General features: G+C 37.9%; 1 protein-coding gene across 10 annotated transcripts in view; it reads left to right on the top strand.

The window, feature by feature from the left end:
* The window catches only part of LMBR1 (limb development membrane protein 1), a 163619-nt gene that overhangs the window by 58739 nt on the left and 81013 nt on the right, over positions 1-23867 (top strand). For 9 of the 10 annotated variants that reach the window (XR_011390276.1, XR_011390275.1, XR_011390277.1 and 6 more), the window contains one exon: positions 13686-13789. Coding sequence is in view for 6 of the 10 variants with exons in the window: in XM_002715020.5 (XP_002715066.1) it covers positions 13686-13789 (104 nt within the window). In the remaining 4 variants the exon portion in view is untranslated. Of the gene's footprint in view, positions 1-13685; positions 13790-14187; positions 14268-23867 lie in introns of all 10 variants that reach the window. The other variant, XM_070077222.1, reaches the window with a different exon arrangement.

Consider the following 23867-nt stretch of genomic DNA (forward strand, 5'->3'; position numbering starts at 1 on the left):
TTCTATGGTGAGCTGGTAATTCAGCATTGCTTTGTTTTTTTTTTTAAACTAAGTATTCTTAAACTGAAGTATTAAGTATATTAAGTATTAAATAACTTTTAAATTTAAATACTTCTTTTGGGGATGTGGATTGTGTTATTTTTTAAGTATGATGCCATTGGTACTGATTTGGACATTTGAATTTTTTGGGGCTCTACCATACTGAAGCATATAATTTTGGCTCTCTGAAACAGATTTGAGCATTTTTATTTTATAAATTAACATGAAATGATATATAATAAAACATTTATTGAGTAAGTTTACATTTAAGGATGATTTATCAAAATTATAGGAGATTGTTAAGGGATGTTTATGCGTATGTATGATGTATGTTGATAAAATGCTAGAAACTTACAACACTTTGCAAAGTTGTCAAGAATATGGTTACTACATAGCAATGTATATTAGATACATTATTATAGATACTCATAGTTATTTTAACTTATACATTTTAGAGTAAGCTAAGTCTGAAACTTTCACAATTATATATTCCAACTAATAAAATTAATATTTTATGTTTATTTAGACAGAAAAAAGCTAGTAGAGCAATACAGGAGAGGAGGCATCTACTTTTGTGACAAACTAAGTTAATTGGTATTAAAAAGCTTTCTGATAATCCTGAATCGTTTTCTTTAGTTGTCCAACAGTCATTGCTGCTTGTTATAATTTGTTGATAAAATTTATTTAGATTCTGATAACTATCTTAGTTTGAAACAAGTATGTCGGTTCATTAGAGCAGATATTTTTACGAGTTTGTGACCTAATCTAAACTTTAATTTTTATCTTTTGTCTTCCAGAGAAGAATTTGAATTTGTAGTTGTTACTGTTTGAAAGGGATGTATATGATCAGAAGGATAAATTCTGGAAGCATATATATAGCAATAGCAAGTCTCCTTTTTTGTTACAAATTACAGGGATTTTTTTTTTCTGATTATAAAAGTATAGTGGACTCTTGGCATTCAAGGATTTGTACTCATGGTTGCAACTATTTGAGAGCAGTTCTTGAGGCTTCCTGACATGTGGCAATTTGTAATTTTGCTGAGGCTAATTTGAGTGTGTACTCAGTGAGTCTGGTAGAGTGAGCTGATTGGCTTATAAGTAAGCCTTGCTCAGTATCTCCATCTCAATTAATCTTTGTTATTTCCTGCTGATGTGTGGATATGGGGGATTTTGAATTAATGAAATATCATATTCACTATTTCCCTTGGAAAAATCTTATTAACCTGATGTGCTTTTTTGGTAATTTTAATAAAATTCAAAATGTGTGCCCCTTTCACTCAGAATCTTAAGTGTGAGATATACAGTGAAATAGAATGAATGAGAGATCCCAGATCTCTTGTTTGTCAGTCATGGAATTATGGGGAGTATACTAACGCCCAAAAAAGCAGTTTATGAGTGATTAGGACAAGGGAATCTTTAAGTTTTTTTCTGTTCTACATTTCTATGTTTCTGTATTATTCTTGGCATACTAAAATAAAAATGAACTCTTGTTTATTTTGAACAAATCTTAATTTCAAAATCTTACAGCATTGTATCTCTTCTGTTTTAGTATTTTATTGAAAAAATAAAGAATTGTTTATTTCATTGGAAATAGGAAGAGATTCTTTTAATCTAAAGCAATTCTTTGAATCAGATATAAAACTGACACTTTTTCTAAGTGATTTTTTTTTTCAGAATGTGAATTGAAAGTAGCAGATATTGAACAGTGTAATAGAAACTTAACCAAAGTAAGGCTTTGCAACTATTACATTACATTCAAAATATCTCTAATACAGCACCATTTCATTAGACTGAGTTTTCTGAAATACCAAAGAGCATAAGGGAAAGTGTAGAGACGGGAAACAGAGAATGAGTTTGATGGCATTGAAGTATCCTGCAGACCCATTGTAGAAAGGCGCACTGGAACAGCCTCATTTTAGGAATTTAGGACAAGAGAGTAAAGAGAATGGGTGTTTTACAATAGGAACAATATTCCACCTAGTAAGAGAAAATTAAGACATAGGAGCTGAGGTTTACTCTTTTTATAATAAATAGAGATTTAATTTTGTTGTTATCTGTTAAAAATTTAAAAAGAAGTAGGCACATCAGTAAGTATCGGAGAGGACAACTTGAAAGAATGGGTAACTACAGCTTTAAAAACTTTCTTTTTCTATCATTAGAAAACTTATTAGGATAAATAGTAAAAAAAAATTTTGTTGCAAAGTTTAATGCATGGAGATTTTTCTGTATTTTTTTAAAGATTTTATTTATTTATTTGAGAGGTAGAGTTACAGACAGTGAGAAGGAGAGACAGAGAGAAAGGTGTTCCTTTGTTGGTTCACTCCCCAAATGGCTGCAATGGCCAGAGCTGCACCGATCTGAAGCCATGAGCCAGGAGCTTCTTCCCGGTCTCCCATGCAGGTGCAGGGGTCCAAGGACTTGGGCCATCTTCTACTGCTATCCCAGGCCATAGCAGAGAGCTGAATTGGAACAGGAGCAGCCAGGACTAGAACTGGTGCCCATATGGGATGCTGGTGCCGCAGGTGGAGGATTAATCTACTGTGCCATGGTGCTGGCCCCTTCTGTATTGTTTTTAACAAGAGATAAGGCTCAGACATATATGGAGTAAGAGAAATAAGGACCAATATTCAAGTGTTGGGAGAGAAAACACTTTAAAAGCAAAATATAGTCTAAGATGGAAGAACAAGGACTAGGTTTGTCCTCACACCTGAAAAAATGAGGTTTTTAAGAAAGTAAACAAGCTTTTCCTGAGTTGATTTTGAAAATACTGTAAGTTGAAAATGAATTAAATATACCTAATCTGTTGGACATCGTAGCCGAGGAATATAGTACATTGTGGAGTGTCGGTTGTTTCCGCTCTCGATTGCATGGTTGACTGGGAGCTTCAGCATCGAGCAGGAATCACACTGCATGTTGGTAGCTCCTAGATCAGCATCTGAAATATGGCCTCTACTGCCTATGTGTTGTTTTTGTACTGTCTTAAAGTCAAAACATTTTGAGTTGAACCATTCATTTTATGTCAGAACATCTGTAAAGGCAATGGGGGACGTAATCCCCAAGTGATGGGAGACTGTTTCTAGGCTGCAGCACAGAGAGAAGGCACTCAGGTGGAGCTGAGTAGTGTTGTGGGCTGAGGATAGAAGGCACTCAGGAATGCCCAGAGTTACAGGCAGATACCGCAAAGCGGAGGGAGGATTCTTCTCTAAGATCCTCAGAAGGAGCTTGTCCCTGCTCTCACCTTCATTTCCCACTTGTGGCCTGCAGAACTACGGGAATAAACTTCTGGTGTTTGAAGCCATCTGATTTATGTTAGTTTGCTATAGCAGCCCTAGAAAACACGCAACAGCATATTCACAGATTCTGGAAATTAAGGCACGAACGTCTTTGGATGTCATTCTGCCTGGAGTCTGCAGCTGAGTACAGAGTGGGAAAATATTACCCATAGGAGGAAAAAAATTAAAACTGACATGAGTGTCAGAATTAATAGACATGTACATTAAAACAGTTCCTGTAGTTGTATTCCATATGCTGCAGAAGCCAGAGAAAAGATGGAATTTGATGAAACATGAAAGATATAAATGTGAACCGGAATTCAGCTTCTAGAGATGAAAACTATCATGTGTGATGTGAAGATCTATTGGACAGTATTAGTAACACATGAGACTGCAGAAGGGATTAGTGACCTTGAAGACACATCGATAGAAACCTGTCCAAAAATAGAGGAAACAAACAGAAATCAATGATGTAATTGGTCTGCTAGAAGGAGGGGAGTTAAGAAAAAATGTTTGACAAACTAGTGGCAGAGGACTTCCAAATTTTGATGAAAATTATAAACCCTGTGATCCAAGAAGCTCGAGCAACCCTATGGTTGGGAAACTTGTAGAAAACTACAGCAAGGCACATCATCAAATTGCTCAAAATCAGTGATAAAGAGAAAATCTTAAAAATACCTAGAAAGAGACATATTATATACAGAGGCACAATGATAAAAGAATAACAGCATGTTTCTTCTAGGAAACAATGCAAGTCAGATAACAGTGGGATAACATCTTTAAAGTACAGAAAGAAAAAAAAACTTGCTTGTTTAGTTATATATCCAATGAAAAAAATTTTCAAAAGAAAAGCCAAATATAGGCAATGCCAGACACATGAAAGATAAAAATTCTTCACCAACATATCTGCACTTTCAACAGTGTTAAGTGAAGTGGTTCATACAGAAGGAAACAGGTAGGGGATATTCTTCTGCATCTACAAGATACACAATGGTTTAACAGAGATTAGCAGACCGAATAAAAAAGGAATGGCAGTTTTGTAGGTAAATAAAATTGCTTTTCTTCATGATATGTCTCTTAGAAGATAATTGGTTTTTAAATAAAATAGTACTTACATACAGTATTCTGAGTTTTATTCCGTGTACAAATGTAACAATATAGCACAAAGGTGAGAGGAAAGAAATTGAAGTAAGCTGATGTGAAGGTCTTACACTGTACATGCAGTCTTCGAATATCACCTGCAGGCAGCTTGTGACACATTAAAGGAGTATGTGGTGCATCTGAAAACAACCACACGGAGGCTTGTCACATGTGTTCATACAGTTAGTAAGTAAATAAATGCCATAAAGTGGAATAATAAAAAATAGCTAAGCTGTAGGAACATAGAAATAAAAAGAAAAGGGAAGGGAACACATGGGACAAATAGAAAACAAAGAGCAAGTTAATGTGACTCAAACCTAACCATATAATAGATATTTTAAACACAGTGGTCTAACAGAGGTTAGCAGACTGAATGAAAAAGGATGGCCCAGCTAAGTATGTGCTTCCTACAAGAAACTCACTGTAAAGACTCGAATAGGGTAATAACAATGGGAAAAGAAAGATGTGTCATGTTAATCTGAATCAAAAGAGAGGTAGAGAGGTCATATAACTGTCAGGTGAGGGCAGAGACTTTTTTTAAATATCATTGCATAATGATAAAGGAATCCATTCATGAGAAGAACCTAATACGAAGCATTTACCCACCTAATTGTTAAATACATGAAGCAAAAATGGATATAAATGAAAGGATAGTTAAGATCACAGTTATCTTCACATATATCAACTCCCTCTTTCAGTAAGTGATAGAACACATAGAAGAAAAGTAAGGATACAGAGGGTTTGAATGACATTATCAACCACGTTGGCCTAATATGAATTTATGAAATACTCTACCCAACAGTAGAATATGTACTCTTGTCAAATACATTTACCAAGAGTGATCACATGCTGTACCATAAAATATGTCTCAGTACATTTAGAAGGACTTAAATTATATAACGTATGGTCTCTAATGACAGAGTAAATGAGAAATGATAGAAAATTTATCTAGAAACATTTGAAAAGTCTTCAATTATTTGGTAACTGAAAATATACTATACAATAACTCACTGGTCAAAGAGTAAAGGGGAAATTTCAAAATACTTTGAAAGCTAAAATATCTCAAAATTTGTGTGATGCTTCAAATATTTAAAGGTTGACTCACAGCACTAAATGCATGTATTAGAACGGAAAACAAGTTCTCAAATCAGTTCCCACAGATGCCATAATAAACTAGAAACAGGAGAGCAATGAATCTTAAAGTAAGATGAGGGGATTTAAGGAAAAAATATTAGAGAAGAAATGAAATAGAAAACAGTATAAAGAAAATCAAGGAAATGAATAAAATTGATAAATAATGCCAAACTAATCAAAAACACAAAAAGACATCAATCCCCAATTCCCATTACTATAAATTCTTCCTCTGTTAAAAGGATAATAAAGATATATTTGAGTACCCATATGCCAATACATTTAGCAACTTAGAAAAATGGACGCATTCCTTGAAAGACTAATCTCAAACCTTGTGGCAATCTTATTCTCACAAATCAAAGTCTAGGCCAAGAGGATTTCACCGTCAGTTCCACAAGATCTATAAGTAAGTAGGGAATTATGCCACTCTGTGGACTCTTCCAGAAAATTGAGGAGGATGGAATACTTAGCTCATTGAGGTCAACGTTACCCTGAAATCAAGACCAGACAAAGCCAACATGTGAAATCTACATACCAGTATCTCCTGTGAACATAGATACGCAAGTTTTTTTTTTTTTTTTCTTTACAGGCAGAGTGGACAGTGAGAGAGAGAGAAAGGTCTTCCTTTGCCATTGGTTCACCCTCCAATGGCCGCCACGGCCGGTGCGCTGTGGCAGGCGCACCGCGCTGATCTGATGGCAGGAGCCAGGTGCTTCTCCTGGTCTCCCATGGGGTGCAGGGCCCAAGCACTTGGGCCATCCTCCACTGCACTCCCTGGCCACAGCAGAGAGCTGGCCTGGAAGAGGGGCAACTGGGACAGAATCCGGCGCCCCGACCGGTACTAGAACCCGGTGTGCTGGCGCCACAAGGCGGAGGATTAGCCTAGTGAGCCGCGGCGCCGGCCCAGATACACAAGTTCTAAACAAAATTTTAGCAAATAACAGATAATACCTAAAAACGATAGTACATCATGACTTTTGCAAAATAAACGCAATTTGCCATATTCACATGCTAAAATAGATACAATACATGCAGAAAAAGCATATTACAAAATTCAATAGCCATTCCTCACAAAATCTCTCAGCAAAGTAGGCATGAAAGATGGGCCTCGTTCTAATAAAGAGCATCAATGGGAAACGATGGGTAGCATCATACTTAGTGGTGAAAGACTGAGTGCTTTTGAGAACAAGAACAAGGCAAGGCAGTCTCTTACCACTTCTTTTTAACCTGGTTAAATTAAAAAACAAACTTTGCTTTTTAAAAGATACACAAACTATTAGGGAAAAGGTAAAACTGTCTTTTCACAGATGATATGATTGTTTAGAAATTCTGATGGACTATTATATAAAAGCTATTTTAATTATGCAATGATATTTTAAATATATCAGTATACAAAATACAGTTGCTAGCAATGAATAAGAGTTTAAAAGCCAGTCAGTGCTGTTTATATATAGTAGCATAAAAAAGGCTATTTAGGGATATGTAAGATCTATATGAAGATACTTAAAAAGGGAGGAAAATGTGTACTAGGAAAATTATGCATGGGTTAAAAAATTTTAATACAAATATAAATTTTTAATTCTATTTTTACACTTTTTGAAGTATATAATGTGAACTAAAACATTTCTGAGAGAAAGTATATCATAGAAAGTGGAGATACATACATGTTCCTGGATTAGGAGACAATTTGTTTACAAAATATTTTAATGTAATTTATTCAAAAGAGAGAATGTCAAGATGTCTCATCTGCTGGTTTATTTTCCAGCTGTGGTTAGGCCAGGCTGAAGCTGGGGTCCAAACTGCCCTTCTGGGTGGCAGAGACCTAATTACTTGAGCCGTCACCTGCTCCCTCCCAGGGTGTGCATTAGCAGGACGCTAGAATTGGGAACAAACCCAGGTACTCTGGTATGGAACACAGGGTACCAAATGGTATCTTAACTCCTGTACCAAATGTGCGCCCTACCCCTCCCCTCGCCCCCGCCATATATACGACCATTGGTTTTGTCATTTTGGGCTGTTAGAACAGAATATCATAGATTGAATGGCTTAAACACAGATATATTTATCATTATTCTGCGAGGCTGGAAGAGGTCAGGGTGCCAATATGGTCAGGTTCGTGGTGGTTCACAGATGACCATCCCCTTGTAGCCTTACTTGATGGGGAGCAGAGAAAAAGAGAAAGCTGTCTCCTTTCTTTTCTTGTCTCGTCATAAGGATTGTGTCCTCATGACTTATGTACCTCCTAAAGGCCCTGCCTGTCTCCAGATACCATCACCTTGGGAATCAGGGCTCTGATTTATGAATTTGGAGAGGCAACGTTCAATCCATGAGAACATTATTGTGGAAATATCAGTTCTCAGACTGATCTGGAAATTCTGCATCATGCCAATCAATATCCCAGCAGGCAATTTTTGTACAGATTGACAAATATATCTAAAAATCAGATGGGAATTCGGTGGAGGTAGGATAGCCCAAACAACTTCAAAAAGTGTGAGGACTTACTGTCTGCCTTAGAGACGGTTTTAAGGTTATCGTAATCAAGGCCATGCAGTATTAGCATAAAGATAGACAAATCAACTCAGTCCAGGAATAGACCCACATGTATATTTTCATTTGGTATTTTATGAAGGTGCAAAGATAACACAGTAAATTGTATTCTTTTCAACAAATGGTGCTAGAAAAATTGGGTAACCATAGCCAAAAAATAAACTTTATACCTGATACCATATACAAAACAGTAAAGCATCATATACTTAAATGTAAATCCTAAAACTATAAGAGAAAGCCTTTGTGGCATTGGGGTACGTCATATTTCTTGGAAGATACAAAAAAATACAGTTCATAAAAGAAAAAAATGGTAAATTTGACTTTTCAGAATTCCGTTCTTTGAAGATACTGTTATGAGAATAGAAAGAGAGTCAACAGATTGGGGGAAATATCTGCTAATCATATGCCACGTGAAGATGTTGTATTCAGAATATGTAAAGAACTTGCCAAACTTAAGAAGATAGACAACCCAACAAAGCAGTAGATAATAGATTTGAAGAGACACTTCACCAAAACGAGACATAGATAAATGGTAAATAAGCTCATGAACATATATTCACACCATTATTTATATGGAAAACGCAAAACAAAACGGCAGTGACATAAAACTGCACCTGTTGGAATGGCTAAAATTAAAAAGACTGCCCAGGGGATGGTGCTGTGGCGCAGCAGTTTTAACGCCCTGGCCTGAAGTGCCAGCATCTCATATGGGCACCGGTTCTAATCCAGCTCACTGCTATGGCCCGGGAAAGCAGCAGAAGATGGCCCAAGTCCTTGGGCTCCTGCACCCACATGGGAGACCTGGAGGAGGCTCCTGGCTCCTGGCTTTGGATCAGCACAGCTCCGGCCATAGCAGCCAATTGGGGAGTGAACCATCAGATGGATGGTTCTCTCTCTCTGCTTCTCCTCTCTTGTGTAACTCTGACTTTCAGATAAATAAGTAAATCTTAAAAAAAAAAAAAAAAAGACTGCCCATAGTATGTTGGGAATGGAGATGAACTTGAACTCTGTTGATAAGAATGTAAAAATATAACTACTTTGGAAAATACTGTGTCAGTTCCTTAAAACCTTAAACATACATGTACCATAATGAGCCAGCCATTCCATACCCACATATTTATCCAATGGAAATGACCCAGGTGCCAGTTTGTAGGTAAATGAATGCAATCCATAATCTTAGTCTGATCCATGCTGATAGACATTTTGAAAAATCTCAAAAGTAACTGTGCTAAGTGACAGAATCCAGACAAAGAGTAGAAGCCACATGATCCATTTATATAAAATTCTAGAAAATCCAAGCTTTTCTAAAATAGAGTCTTCCTGGCTGAGGGAGGAGAGATGAGGAATGGCAGGAGGCAGGGAATGAGAAAATATGAGAGTGATGTAGGTATGTTAGCTTTAGTGTGATAATTTATGTGTTCTTATGTCATAGATGATCAAATTCTTTGCATTAAACAGTTTAGTTATAGCTCAGTAAAGCTGTTGCTTTTTTATTTTTTGTATATGCTGTGTTGTCTTAATTTTGCAGACAGTGGACCATGGATTCTAAGACTGCTCTCTTAGTTTGGGAAGTTGTTTCCTTTACATTTAGCTGTGTCAAATATAACATTGTCCATTTATGCAGCTTGTTACAGATTCCTTACCACTAATACAAGCATTGGGGAATCAAAAATGAGGAACAGAAACAGGATACATGCCTCATGTAGCTTAGGTCTAGAGATATATAATGATAAAATTATAGGCATCGGTGAAGAATGTGAGTTCAGGAAATGATGGAATGTATGTTGCCTAAAATATCACAGCATCCTATAAAGAGTGGCCCTGGTGTTTTTGAGCTGTGGGACAGGGCATATTTCTGAACTGGAAGGCCATCTAAAATGGCGGACCTACCCTGTCAAAGAGGTTAGGGAAGCACCCTAAGGTGTCTAGGGCAATGGCTGCTACGTTAGGTACTGGACAAATAGTAGCCAGTTTTTTCTTTTTGAAAAAGCACTGTGAAATATTTAATTTGATTGAAACTATCTTGTGTAAATTGAATATAATCCTTGGCACATTGACTTTTATTGTTCATAAAAATAACTTAAAACTGGCATTTCTCTGTCTCTGACCATGTCTAAGTAAACAAAGCAGCATATTTTTTAAAAATTTATTTTATTCTAAAGAGTTACACAGAGAGAGGAGAGGCAGAGAGAGAGAGAGAGAGAGAGGTCTTCCATCCGATGGTTCACTCCCCAATTAGCCGCAACAGCTGTAGCTGGGCTGGTCTGAAGCCAAGAGCTAGGAGCTTCTTCCGGGTCTTCCACATAGTGCAGGGGCCCAAGGACTTAGGCCACAAAGCAGCATATTAACAATCATGGTTCTCCAGTCTACCATGAATAACAATTTTATACATAATTTACATAATACTAATTATTGATATACTCAACATAGTCAGAAGTAAGTTGCTTTGAAACCATAAAGAAGATAAAATGCTATGGAACTGCTGAAATAGACTCCAGAGACCATGCACTAAAGTAATGGACTGGACCTGGAGGGCACAGCTTGTTCTAGATCCATTTATTGTTAGTTCAGATACCATTCTTAGAAATTTGTATGTACGAAGGCTGGCGCTATGGAGTAGTGGGTTATGCCACTGCCTGCAGCGCTGGCATTCCATATGGGTGCTGGTTTGAGTCCTGGCTGCTCCACTTCCAATCCAGCTCCTTGCTAATGAGCATGGGAAAGCAGCTGAAGGTGGCCTGAGTACTTAGGCCCCTGCAACCATATGGGAGACCTGGAAGAAGCCCCTGGCTTCTGGCTTCAGATCAGCTCTGCTCTGGCCATGGTGGCCATTTGGGGAGTGAACCAGTGGATGGAAGACCTCTCTCTCTCTCCCTCTGTCTCTGTAACTCTGCCTTTCAAATAAAATAAAATAAAATAAATCTTAAAAGAATTTGTACAAATGGCATATTTACCTATCACCTGTTGAGAGAGGGAGAGATTGTTGCTGACACATGAACATTGTTGGTAACAAAAATCAGGAGCTAATACACCTGGCAGAAAGGGAGACGAAATACTAGAAGGTGAGCGCAGGGCTGGAAAAGGAAAGCAGTTTGGAATGGGGGTAAAGCCACTGTGTGTCAGTAACCTCTGGGGATGTAACTGCTAGTAAGAGCAAAAAAATCAAATGCTTATTGTGTACCAGGCATTGTTCCAATTGTTGTCCATGTATTATTTCATGTATTAAACCCCGTGGTCACATCATTAGCCTCATTTTTTAGATGAAGAACCTGTGACTTAACAACGTTTCGACACAGCAGAGCAGACAAGATGTGAACCAAAGTTCATTTGAAGCTCAAGTATTTAGTCGTTCTATGTGCCCTTCTCAGTCATTAGCACATTACAATAATTGACTCTTGCTCTTTTCCCCTTTGAACAAAGAAAGTGTTAAGCTGTTTTTTTTTTAAAGGTCTTAAAGTACAAAAAGTTTTGTAAGACAGTTTTTATTTTAAAAAGTTGAAGTTACAGTTTTCCACCAAAAGATTCTAAATTCTTCATAAAATATTTTACTTCTTGCCAAATATAAATGTATATAGTAAATTTATTAAGTCTGTTTAGATTTTTGAATGAGAAACTGTGAACCAATTTCATTACCTGTTGAAGGAAGTGACTTCCTTTAGATAACTTGTACATATACTCAATTCTTTTGGCTTATGCTACATTCAGTGTCAAGAGTATTAAGGTAACCATGAAGCACATATGTTAATTTGTAACTGAGGTAGTTGAGGAAGAGTTTACTTTGATTCACTTTTCTCACTGAGAACTCATCCATCTGGAAGCTAAGTGCTGTGCATGGGAGGCACTGTGTGTGTGTGTTCATCATTTGTCTTCAGTGCTTTGAGTATTGACTATAACTAAAGGTGTGGAAAGAACAACAGTTGCCCATTTTCAACAATATCAAGTAGCAATAGCATATAGTATGTTGAATTTATAGGTAGATGATTTTTATCTCTGAATTTTTAAAGTAGTTTTATTTATTTGAAAGGCAGAGTGACAGAGGGGAGAGACAGAGGAAGAGTTCTTCCATCCCCAAATTGCTGCAGTGGCCAGGGCTGGGCCAGGCTGAAGCCAGGAGCCTGGAACTCTATCCCTGTCTCCCATGTGGGTGGCAGGGGCCCAAGCACTTGGGCCATCTTGTGCTGCTCTCCCAGGCACGTTAGAAGGGGGAATCCATGGGATGCCGGCGTTGCAGGCAGCAAGGAAACCCGCTGTGCCACAATACCGGCCCCTTTAACTCTTGACTTTATGCTTCTGTAAAGATTATAATTTTGAAACCTTGATTCTATAAATATTATGGCTATCATTTTGAAACCCAGTTTTAAATTTTAGCTATAAAATGAGATGTTGGGCCAGATATTCTCCCAATGACACACCCGAAGAGCTCGTTTTCCAAGTCTGTTCTTAAGCTTATTTTAGTTTCCTTTTATTGTGGTTTTGTAAAGGACGACAGAATGTGTCCAAAGGGAGAGGATGATGTGAACTTGCTTGCCTCTGTTACTTTGCCTTTTCCACTTGGAGTTGTTCACTGAGACTTCTGTGGTGATGTGGTTTTTTCAAATCCCAGGAGTTGCATTCAGCTCTGCCACTTGCAGGCTGTGCGACCTGCACAAGGTGCATAACCAGCCTGTGCTTCTGTTGTCGTGCAGCAGTGCTACTGCGGCCTCAGAACATGGCTGTGATGGGTAACCGAGTTCATGTATTGTCTGTCAATCACTCACAACTGTGCCTGGCACACAAGGAATCAATAACTGCTAATTCTTATTTTGGAGTTTTTAAATGAGGCTTAAATGGTATTAGGCATGTAAAATACTTAGAGTGTCTGGCATTTATTAAGTGCTCAGTAAATGCTAGCGACTCTAATTGAAATGTTCTGGGACCTGTCTGAGTAAAGAGACCGTGTCTTTGGATCTCTGTGCATGTCATATCTTCAGTGAATTTATTTTGGGGCATGAGGAAAAATCATTAGTTTCTATATTGCTTTTCCCAGTAGGTTCAGGTTATAAAGTTAAAATTTTTAAATATAGTTATTTTCTAACTTCAGATTGTTACTTCAAGGTCATGTTTATTTTTATTATTACAAAGTATAGTTTTTTTTTTTTAAAGAAAATTTACTTATTTATTTGAAAGGCAGAATGAAGGAGAGGGAGAGGGGAAAACACACAGAAAGAAAGATCTTTTGTCTGCTGGGTCACTCCCCAAATGCCCACAGCAACCACTAGGCCAGGCATAAAAAGGAGCCAAGGACTCCCTCTGTCTCTCCCCTGTGGGTGGCAGGAACCCATGTACTTGGGCCAACAGCTGCTGACTCCTAGGTGCGTTAGCGGGAATCTGGATGAGAAGCCAGGACTTCAGCCAGGTACTCTGATATGAGATACAGGTGTCCCACACTGTGGCTTGACTGCACCACAGTGCCTGCCTCAAAGTATAGATCTTGATTAAAATCACAGTTTAGTGAACTTTGGAAAGGGCTGTCACTATCTAACGTTGTTTTCTTCTTTTTTGTTAACCTTCTTGTAGGTTTGTGGAATCTTGCTTCTCTCTTTTCCAACCTTTGCTTATTTGTGTTGATGCCCTTTGCCTTTTTCTTCCTGGAATCAGAAGGTTTTGCTGGCCTGAAAAAGGTAAGTGAATCATGTCAAACTAGACTTAAATAACCATTTGAGTGAAATTTTAAAACTTAATAACAGTAATAGTAATCTTAATAATTTTGCATATTGAATTATTTTGCATGTTTATGGGGGAAATAATCATTTAGACTTGAGAGTACATCTTTAGTATGCACAAACGTAGTGGTGTATTCTATTTTGGAATGGATAAACTTGAAATAATTGTTGTTATTCCTTTCCTAGGATGTTTCATTTAATTTAAAGCATGATATGAAATTATAAAAATCCTAAAATATATCTTAATGTGCAAGTTACCTTATGTCCAATATTTTCAGTGTAGTAGCATGTTATAAAGTCAAACATGTTCCATCAGATAGTCAAACTCCGATCATACTGAGAGTAACTGTTCTTAGGTGAATGTGCAAGGCTTAGAAGTGGGCAAATTGGAAACTTTGGAAGAGCATCTTAAAAATTAATCAAGACTTTCTAAGAGGTAATAACTTAATCTATCCTTGAACATAGCACTTTAAAGTGAAAGAAATGAAGTTTCTAATTTATAGTCTATACATTCTTTTGGTCATAAATTTTTGGAATATAATGCAAAGGTTTAAGGAGTTAAAGTTACACTTTGAGTAACTTTTAAGCTAGAGAAAGTGAATTCTAGCATTATAGTTTAGGTATATTTTGCCTTTTAGTTTTTAATTCTACTCTTGTTGTGATATACAGAGTAAAATGTGCCTGTGTATCTTACTGCTGAATGAATACTGTAATGCCAGTTATATAAATTTGGCATAGAAAGTTGTCAACTGTGTGCGACTTTTTGTTTCCCGTAACTTTATATCAGAGTCTTTAGAATGCAATGGCTTGACACTCTGCCAACTGTTCTGATTTTAAACTTCCAGTGGTACACTTTTTCAACAAGAATCCCCGAAGGTTGTTGGTTAAAGTGTTGTGTTCACAGACTCACTTTTTGTTTTCTAGGAGTTGTTCCTTATGTTAACACTTTATAGCTGGAAACTAACAGCCAATTGCGTATTTGGTAAATGTACCAAATGCAGAATGGATGATTGTGTTTGTTGATTTGTTGAGAGCTGGCTTTTAGATGTTGGAGTTATTTTTCTTTTAAAATCATGAAGTATTCTTAAGACTAGTAATTAAAATTAAGTCATCTGTGTATTGTGAAATTATTGTATAGTTTGAGATTAACAGCTATTTGTTTAATAATATTTTGAAGAAATTATGGAAGTGTTATTGCTGAAAGGGATTTAGTTCAAACTCTTTTTATAAGGAGAAAACTGAGTTGTCTAAGAACCGTATATATAAAATAGGAAAATCAAAACCTAAATTCAGGGTTGCCTCTGATGTTTTTAAAAGATTTTATTTATTTTATTTGAAAGGCAGAATTACAGAGAGGCTAAGGCAGAGAGAGAGAGAGAGAGAGAGAGAGAGAGAGAGATCTTCTACCTGCTGGTTCACTCTCCAGATGGCCCCAATGGCTGGAGCTATGCCAATCTGAAGCCAGGAACCAGGAGCTTCCAGGTCTCCTGTATGGGAGCAGGGGCCCAAGGACTTGGGCCATCCTCCACTGCTTTCCCAGGCTGTAGCAGAGAGCTGGATTGGAAGTGGAGCAGCCGGGATTTGAACCATCGCCAATATGGGATGCTGGCGCTGCAGGTGGGGGCTTTACCCGCTATGCCACAGTGCCAGCCCCAGTGTTCTTTTTCATATGAAATCATTGTGGAGAATACTCTGAGAGCCAACAGAGAAGATGGCGTGGCCAAGGAGGAAATGTGGATAGAGAAGAGGACCTCAGGATGCTGGTGGAGGAGAGAAGTCAGGAAGAATTCTGAGTGGTGCTGTCAGCTAGTGCGAGGGAAAAGGAGAGTGTGCTTCCAGAAGCCACAGGACAGAGGGTTTCTAGGAGAAGGAAGCAGATAATATCCCGTGTAGAGGGGCATTGCAGACAGTGAACAGCCAGAGGAAAGGAGAAGCCCATTCCGCAGAAGGTCATTTTTGGAGCTAGAGCTTTTGACGGGCATTTATTCATTCAACAGTTTTATTAAGCAACGCTGATTGTTATTCTGCTATGATAGAAGGTTGCTGGAGACACAGTTGAAGGTGAGGCTTCTCTTGTCAAGGGGTGGACAGTGGGAGAGATTGGAGATGGAAACAGATGAGATGCAGTCTGGTGAACGTTTATGTAAGCAGGTGCTGTGGGAGACCTTGAGCAGAATGGTTGTCATGATTTGCTAGAGAGCTGGGGCAGGCTTCACAGAGGAGCTGGAACTTGAAGGGTGAGCAGCAGTTTGCTGGGTGCGGCATTCTAGGCTCGCATGAAGGCCCAGGGTTCTGACTGACTTGAGAGAATGGCTGATACGTGGATTTGTATGGAACATGGTGTGAGTTCAGGGTGCACAAGTAGCTTGTCACGGTCAAATCCTGGTGACCTTATTCCCCTGCCAAGTTGTTTAGATTTTATGCTGCAGATGATAGCAAGCTGTTAAAGAATTTTCTGGGGGCTGATTCTGTGGCCTAGCCAAATAAGCTGCCGTCTGCAGGGCTGGCATTCCATATGGGCGCCAGTTCAAGTCACGGTTGCTCCACTTGTGATCCAGCTCTCTGCTAATGTGCCAGGGAAAGCAGTGGGAGATGGCCCAGGTCACTGCACCCACGTGAGAGACCCGGAAGAAGCTCCTGGTTTCAACCTGGCCCATACGCCTGCTGTTGTGACCATCTGGGAAGTGAACCAGTGGGTGGAAGATCCTCTCCCTTCTGTCTCTCCCTCTCTCTCTGTAATTCTTTCAAATAAATAAATACATAAAATGAATTTTCCAGAAGAAAAAAAATTGCACCTAATGTTTCATTTAAGTGTATTAGAGATAAATTCACATTCTAAAGTTTCTACCTATGTCACTAATAAGGAAAGGTGTACACAGCAGTACATTTACCTCACAATGTGAAACTTTGTATTTTGTAGAGAAATCACCTTACTGAAGCAGTCAGGCGCTAGACCCTGTTAGAAACCACGTGATCCAACATGTCACTCAAATTGCCATGTTGATGTTTGCTTTAAACTTACAGAGTTTGAGGTGGGCATGTCATAGTGGGTTAAGCCACCTCACGTTTGACACTGCCATCCCACCTCAGAGTGCTGAGTGGGTCCTGGCTTCTCTGCATCTCATCAGCGGAAGATGGCCTGAGTCGTTGGGTCCCTGCCACCCACCTGGGACACCTGGGTGGAGTTCTGGGCTCCTGGCCATGACATGGGCAGCCTTGGCTGTTGAGGCTGTTTGAGAAGTGAATCAGCAGATGAGAGATCCTTCTTTCTCTCTCTCTCCCTCTCTCTGTCACTCTTCCTTTCAAACAAATAAAATAAATATTAAAAAAAAAAATTTTACTAAGTTCCTCCCTCTTCCTTACACTGGCTTTTGTGTAATATTATTAAATGCAGAAAACAGCTGGTAAAGCTCGGTGTTAAGTATGTTTTTGTTAGAGGAGGATCTACCTAGTTTGTGTATACCTTTCACAAAAATCTAGTTATTAAACGTATTATTATTTTTAAAAAGTGTGTAGTGTGGATGAATTTCTGCCTTCAAATTTTTTTCGTTCTTGTCATGACCTATTAGAAAAAAGACTTGACTCAGTTTGTTGAAGCAGAATTCTCCAGCATCAATTTCTGGAAGTTAAAAAAGCTGAAAAACCCAGTGATGAGTTTTCTTTTTCCCCAGCATAGACTTATGATCCAAAGGGATAATCAGCCGAGGACCCCGGAAAGTAGAATTACTTCATACCTGCAATTGTACAGCAGTTCTTGCTCCTCGCTGTTTCTGCTTCTAGTCTCTCTCTACAAGAATATTCTTTTCAGAGCTCATCTTTGACTGTGTTTGTCTCCTCAAATCCCCTTAAGGGTCACCAAGTGCATTTCATGGTCTCAGATGGAGACTAAACTTGAATGGATTATAGGATACAGTCAACATGATCAATCCAGTTAATTCCCAGACACAGCAAAAGATGGCAATAAGGAAGAACCCAGGATGGCTGTGTTCATCCATGAATGCCTGCTGTAGAGATGTAATGCCATTAAAGGAGGAGGGAGATGAATTTTTGTTTGAAGATAGAGGAGGTAGAATAATTAAAAACTTTTTTAAAAGATTTATTTTATCCATTTGCAAGGGTTACAGAGAGAGGTAGAGACAGAGAGAGAGAGGTCTTCCATCCACTGGTTCACTCCCCAGATGGCCGCAATGGCTGGAGCTGCACAGATCTGAAGCCAGGAGCCAGGAGCTTCTTCTGGGTCTCCCATGTGGGTGTAGGGGCCCAAGGACTTGGGTCATCTTCTACTGCTATCCCAGGCCATAGCAGAGAGCTGGATCAGAAGAGGAGCAGCCAGGACTAGAACCGGTACCCATATGGGATGCCAGTGCTTCAGGGCAGGGCTTTAACCTGCTGTGCCACAGCGCCAGCCCCAGCAGAATAATTTTAGAGTGAGTCTGACTGGATTGGTGTGCTGAGGAGGAGGTGCCAATGGGAAGGGATTGAAGGTATAAAAAAGAGAAAATTTGACTTTAGGGTCAGACTCCCTAGGAAAATTATTTGATGTAAATTTCAGGTTTTATTTTTTTTAGTGAGTATAATACTTATTATTTGATTATTAGATGATATTATTCATGTAAAGAACATAGCCAAGGACTTTATTCAGTACCTGTTAACTATTACTAACTTACCATTTTCCTTGAGGTATTATCACCATTTTTCTCAAGTAGCATTTGACTAATATTCTAGGAAGGATTAGTGTTATATGGGATTCAGAAAGCAGCTAAGAGCAATGTAGTCAGCTTTTCATTATTCATGTATTGTATTCTCACTCAGTTTTAAAGTTCCAATTATTTTTCCCATTTTGAAATGTCATGTACTGAAGCAGAATAAGTCAATTTTAGCATCAAAGGTAGCATACTTTTGAAACAACCTGCTTGAAGGTGCCTTTTGTACCCAAGTAGAAATGTTTAGAAAGATTTAAGATTAAGCAAATCACGGGCAGTATTTTTAATTATTCATGTTTTTCAGTTTTAAAAACAATTACTTGAAAGTTACAAAGGTTATTAGCATTGCATAGTTAAATTTAAATGTTAAAGTATACATCTGAACATTTAATGTTGTATATTTCTGAATATGGAATCATTTGGTATTTACAAGTTCTACATGTTTCCTAAGATATGTAGTTCTTGCATAGTACTATAGGGTTTGTTGGAATTATTACCTTTGTTGCTTAACTGAAGTTAACCTTATCATTGAGTACAATCATGTATGTGTGTATAGATACACACAATTTTTTCTTTAAAGCTGCGTGTTCATTGGTCGCATTTGACACTTCTAGTTTCCTAAGTGATGTTGAAGAGAGGTCAGAAACATTTCTAATTGGTAGATTGAGCATGACAATTTGAGTAATGACAAACTAGTAATATGCTTAAGTTTCCTTTCTTCCCCCTGTGGCCACCCTCCTGGTGCCGTTTTACTATGTCGAAGTCTGGTGTATTCCCTAAACGGCATATGGCCCCACCATACTCCATGGATTCCCCTGGGCAGTCCACTTTAAAACAGCTCCTTGCATATTGTGCTGAGATGCGGAAATTGGCCACTGGCCATGGGCGGATGCAGAGCTTGAATTGAAAATCAAATTAAGCAGAATTCTCTACTTAGTTTTTAATTAAGCCACTATGTTAATTCAAACAGGACATTTTAGGCCTGGCGGGGTTGACTATGTCCTTTTAAGGGCCATAAGTAGCCTTTCTTCCTTCTTACCATGGCGTGTTTCTATTTTATTACGACCATCTCCTCCCTATTCCCTTTATTAATTCCCAAGGGTTAGAGAATATACATGGCTTCGATCATTTTTTCTTTAGTAAGGTGCTAACTTGACTCTTGGAACTTGAACTTACTGTTCGCAGTTAAGTGTTTTTCAGATTTAAAGGATTTTGCTGTCACCTACCTGAATTGAGCATTATGCATGTTTATGTGTATTTGAACCTGATCTTGTGTCTACATCTTAATTTTTCAACTCTGGTAAAAAGGTTGCATCTCTTGGTTATTGTTTTATTTTGTGATTCCGGATGCTTTTGCCACAGTTTTTGACCTTGGGCATTTGCTAGTGTACCAGAGTGCATGGGTCTTAGGGAAGATGCCGCTGCTGTTTCTGTCACACCTCATGTCAGTCCTAGGAACTTCACTCCTTACATGCCCCAGAGAAAACCTCTAGCTTATCTATATTAATGTCACAGGATTTCTAATGAACTCTGGAAATGTAGTCACCAGCCAGTGTTTTAACCCTAAATATAACATATTTGTTTCATGTTATATCGTAGCATCTATTTTGAATTAAAATGTTATGAGGAAAACATTTAACAACTTAACGAAAGTGGCGAAAAAGATCTCACCATGTGATTGTTATATAAACGTAGTGACAGATGAAATCATAAACCCAAGTTTTGTTCTGAAAGTAAATTTACATGGTACTTCACCTTAATCTTTGATTTGAAGTCATAGCATAAAATTTAACATAAGCGACAGCAACATCCTGACCAATTATCCCCACCATCCAGACATCCCCAAATGTCCAGAACATAGCACACGGTCTGTAGGATTAAGAGGTTAACTCCTATAACTTCAAACAAAGTGCTTAATAATAAAAGCAAAAAGTAAAAAATTTGAGGTAACTTCCTTTCGTAGTTAATTAGACTGGCCAGGTGGAAGCGCAGCGCTCTGTGCTGGTGCTCAGAACGTCTATAAAGCCGAGCAACATGACAGCACAATAGAGGAGGAACAAAGATTTTTTTAATATGTTTCTATCCTGTGTCACAGTTTGAAATTGTCCTGGTTTATGTCCCTTTTGGCAAACTTACATAAAAGTGACCTTGTACTGTATTTTATGACCAGATGACTTTTTCCCCCCAGTGGCTAATTTGTATCAGGCCTCCATGTTTAAGAGACACAGAAGTGAGTAGGAAGTCCAGCCTTCTTTGCTTTCATTGCATTCTTTCATTATTTTTTGCTCGTTTTTTTTTTTTGTTTGTTTTGCCACTGATGATCCATAAATTGTTGGAAATGAGTGATTAAGGAAGTGCTGCTTAGTGTTAGTGGCACATGCGCATGTTTGGCCTGGTTCTGGTGGGTGAGAGGCGATCACAGACAAAAGGAAGGCTCCTGCTGGGAACCTTGCAAGGAAATTTAACGTGGTCGTGTTTTGATCTTGGTGTTTATTACAGAAAATGAAGTCATCTCTCACAAGCTACTGTTATGTGCTAATTTGATTTTCCCAACACCTTCAAGAAAAAAATAATAGAGTTAATAGAGTTATTTATTATTAGAAATCCTCTACTCTCCCTTAATTGGAACTGTTAGTTTTCTTAGAAATAGTATGGATAAGAATAGTTATTCACAAAGCATTCTACTCTGGTAGTGTTGTTACACTTGAACTTCCTTTTAGAAGATGCAGAGTGAGCATTTCAAACTCTGAAGCCTAGCATATAGAATCTCAGAAAAATACAAAAGTGCTATTTTGAAGAAAAGAGTAAATTAACTTGTTTCCTTTAAAAATTGACTTGATGCAGATTTTGAATTAAAAGTGACTTATCTCATGAAATGACATTAGTTATGTCAGTAAACTTGGTACAGTTGTATGTAGGAGGTATCTAAATACAGCTTCAGTTACAGTGTATTATTGTTAAGTAGCAGCTGCCTTTTAAACCACTTAGTTCCCATATACATTGTGATGGTATGATACTTTCAGTTGGACCATTATATATTACTTTCATCTTTCTTTCCACTTACCAAAAAATGAAAGATTTCTATAATTAATTCTAGATTTTCTTTTTATTTACATAACAGTGTAGTGGCAAAAAAGATATGAGCTTTGGGGTTCAGAATATGGGGACTGAAGTCCTGACTCGTACTGACTTTGACTTTGGGTACAGTTCTCGTGTTTGCGTCTGTAACAGCGCCTCTGTGCGGGGCTTGCTGAGGGGCTTGGTCATCTCTCACCGCAGACACTCATGAAGCATCCAGGACACATTATGAGTAGCAGTTATTATTGGGTGTTTAAATGTATCAGACATCAGGAAACTGTGTATGGGATTACCTTGTATATATAATGGCAAAATGATATAAGAAATTATAATGGCATGGACCTAGTAAGATTTTATTTATTTTTTGAAATAGGATCTGTTTTATCTTAGAACAGGAAAGGTTGTAAAAAACAGGTATTACATTTAATAGGTAACTAAACTTCAAACTGTATTTTATTTGATGATTAAATTACTAACTAATGTCTCATAATATTTCATAGGTCAGGCCTCTTTGTTAAAGGAGGAAAAGTTCGGTAGGGAAGAAATAAAAAGTCACCAGGTTCAGATTTTAAAGTAATTATACTTTTAATTAAAGTGACCTCAGTACTTCAATATTCATGAAACAATCTTATAGAAATGATTGTTAATCAGAGTTTATTCTCCAAAACTTTTCCGGATAAATTGAAAATGACCCACCCTTTGTTGTAATGAGCTTTATTTGGAAGTAAAATTAGATGTCAAATTTAATGCTATTGGAGAGCTTCTTAAATAATTATGATAGGACAAGTGCTCACCAAAGAGGCTAGAATTTGGATTGTTAATGTCTTATATTTATTTTGTATTTAAATTTATTCAAATTGTTATGATGTTAGTCTTTGATTTCTATGAAATGCTTGCCAATATGTAGCTTAAACTTGATATATAAATTTACAACACATTTGTTTCACTAGTATCCCAGAAATAAAATTCAGACAGATTAAAGGTAATACTGTTTGATAGTTTCACATTAGCTAATATTTAAGGTTGTGAAATATCTACTTTTCTTTTTTCTTTTTTCTTTTTCTTTTTAAAGATTTATTTTATTTATTTGAAAGACAGAGTTACAGAGAGAGGTAGAGACAGAGAGAGAGAGGTCTTCCATCTGCTGGTTCACTCCCCAGATGGCTGCAACGGCTGGAGCTACGCCAGTCTGAAGCCAGGACCCAGGAGCTTCCTCCGGATCTCCCACATGGGTGCAAGGGCCCAAGGACTTGGGCCATCTTCTACTGCTTTCCCAGGCCATAGCAGAGAGCTGGATCAGAAGAGGTGCAGCTGGGACTAGAACCGGCGTCCACATGCAATTCCGACACTTCAGGCCAGGGTGTCAACCTGCTGCCACAGCGCTGGCCCCTGAAATATCTACTTTTCTTTAAAATTAATTTACTAAGAGTGACACTACTTAAAAATTTATTGGTTTACACACTTTTTCTTAAATTCTCTAGAATGTGAAGGTCATGTTCTGGGGTGTTAAATTTTAAAGCAACTGAAATGTTAAAATGTTAAAAATGTTAAATAATAGTGATTAAAATATGATTAGCAGGTGAAACAGAAAAATGATACATTAATAGCAGAAAAAGAGAATTAAATGTATCAAAATGATCAGTTTTACAGAACACATTTCCTACATACAGAGAGTGGATCACAGAGATTTTTAAGTTGTTTTATAATGTTATATTTAAATAAATCAACACTTACTATAGATGGGACTACTTAATATTTTGTTTGCCTATTAATGAGTATTAATTTTTGTAAGTGGTTGGTTATAGAGGGAAAGCAGGCTTCGTCTGCTGGTGTACTCCTCAGAAGCCTGCCGTGGCCGAGGGGCTGAAGCTGGGAACTCAGTCCAGGCGTCCCACATGGGTGACAGGAACCCGATTGCTTGACCCAGCACTGTTGCCTCCCAGGGTCCGCATTAGCGGGAAGCAGGAGCCAGAGCCTGTGGTGAGACCTAGGAACTCCGATGTGGGACACGGGCGTTCCAACTGGCATCTTAACTGTGAGGCCAACTGCCTGCTTGTAGTGGATTTTTAAAGCAGGTTTGTGAAAAAGAATCAAGCTGTTTTCGAGGTATCAAAAAGACTTACCTGTCTCAATGATTTTTTGTATTCTTTTCATAAGCATTTATTTATTTATTTAAAAGTTGGAGTTACAGAAAGAAAGGGTGAGACAGAGAAAGAGAGACCCTCCATCTGCTGTGTCATTCACCAAGTGGCCAC

The sequence above is a fragment of the Oryctolagus cuniculus genome, chromosome 7 (assembly GCF_964237555.1).
Source record: "Oryctolagus cuniculus chromosome 7, mOryCun1.1, whole genome shotgun sequence".
NCBI classification, from domain to species: Eukaryota; Metazoa; Chordata; class Mammalia; order Lagomorpha; family Leporidae; genus Oryctolagus; species Oryctolagus cuniculus.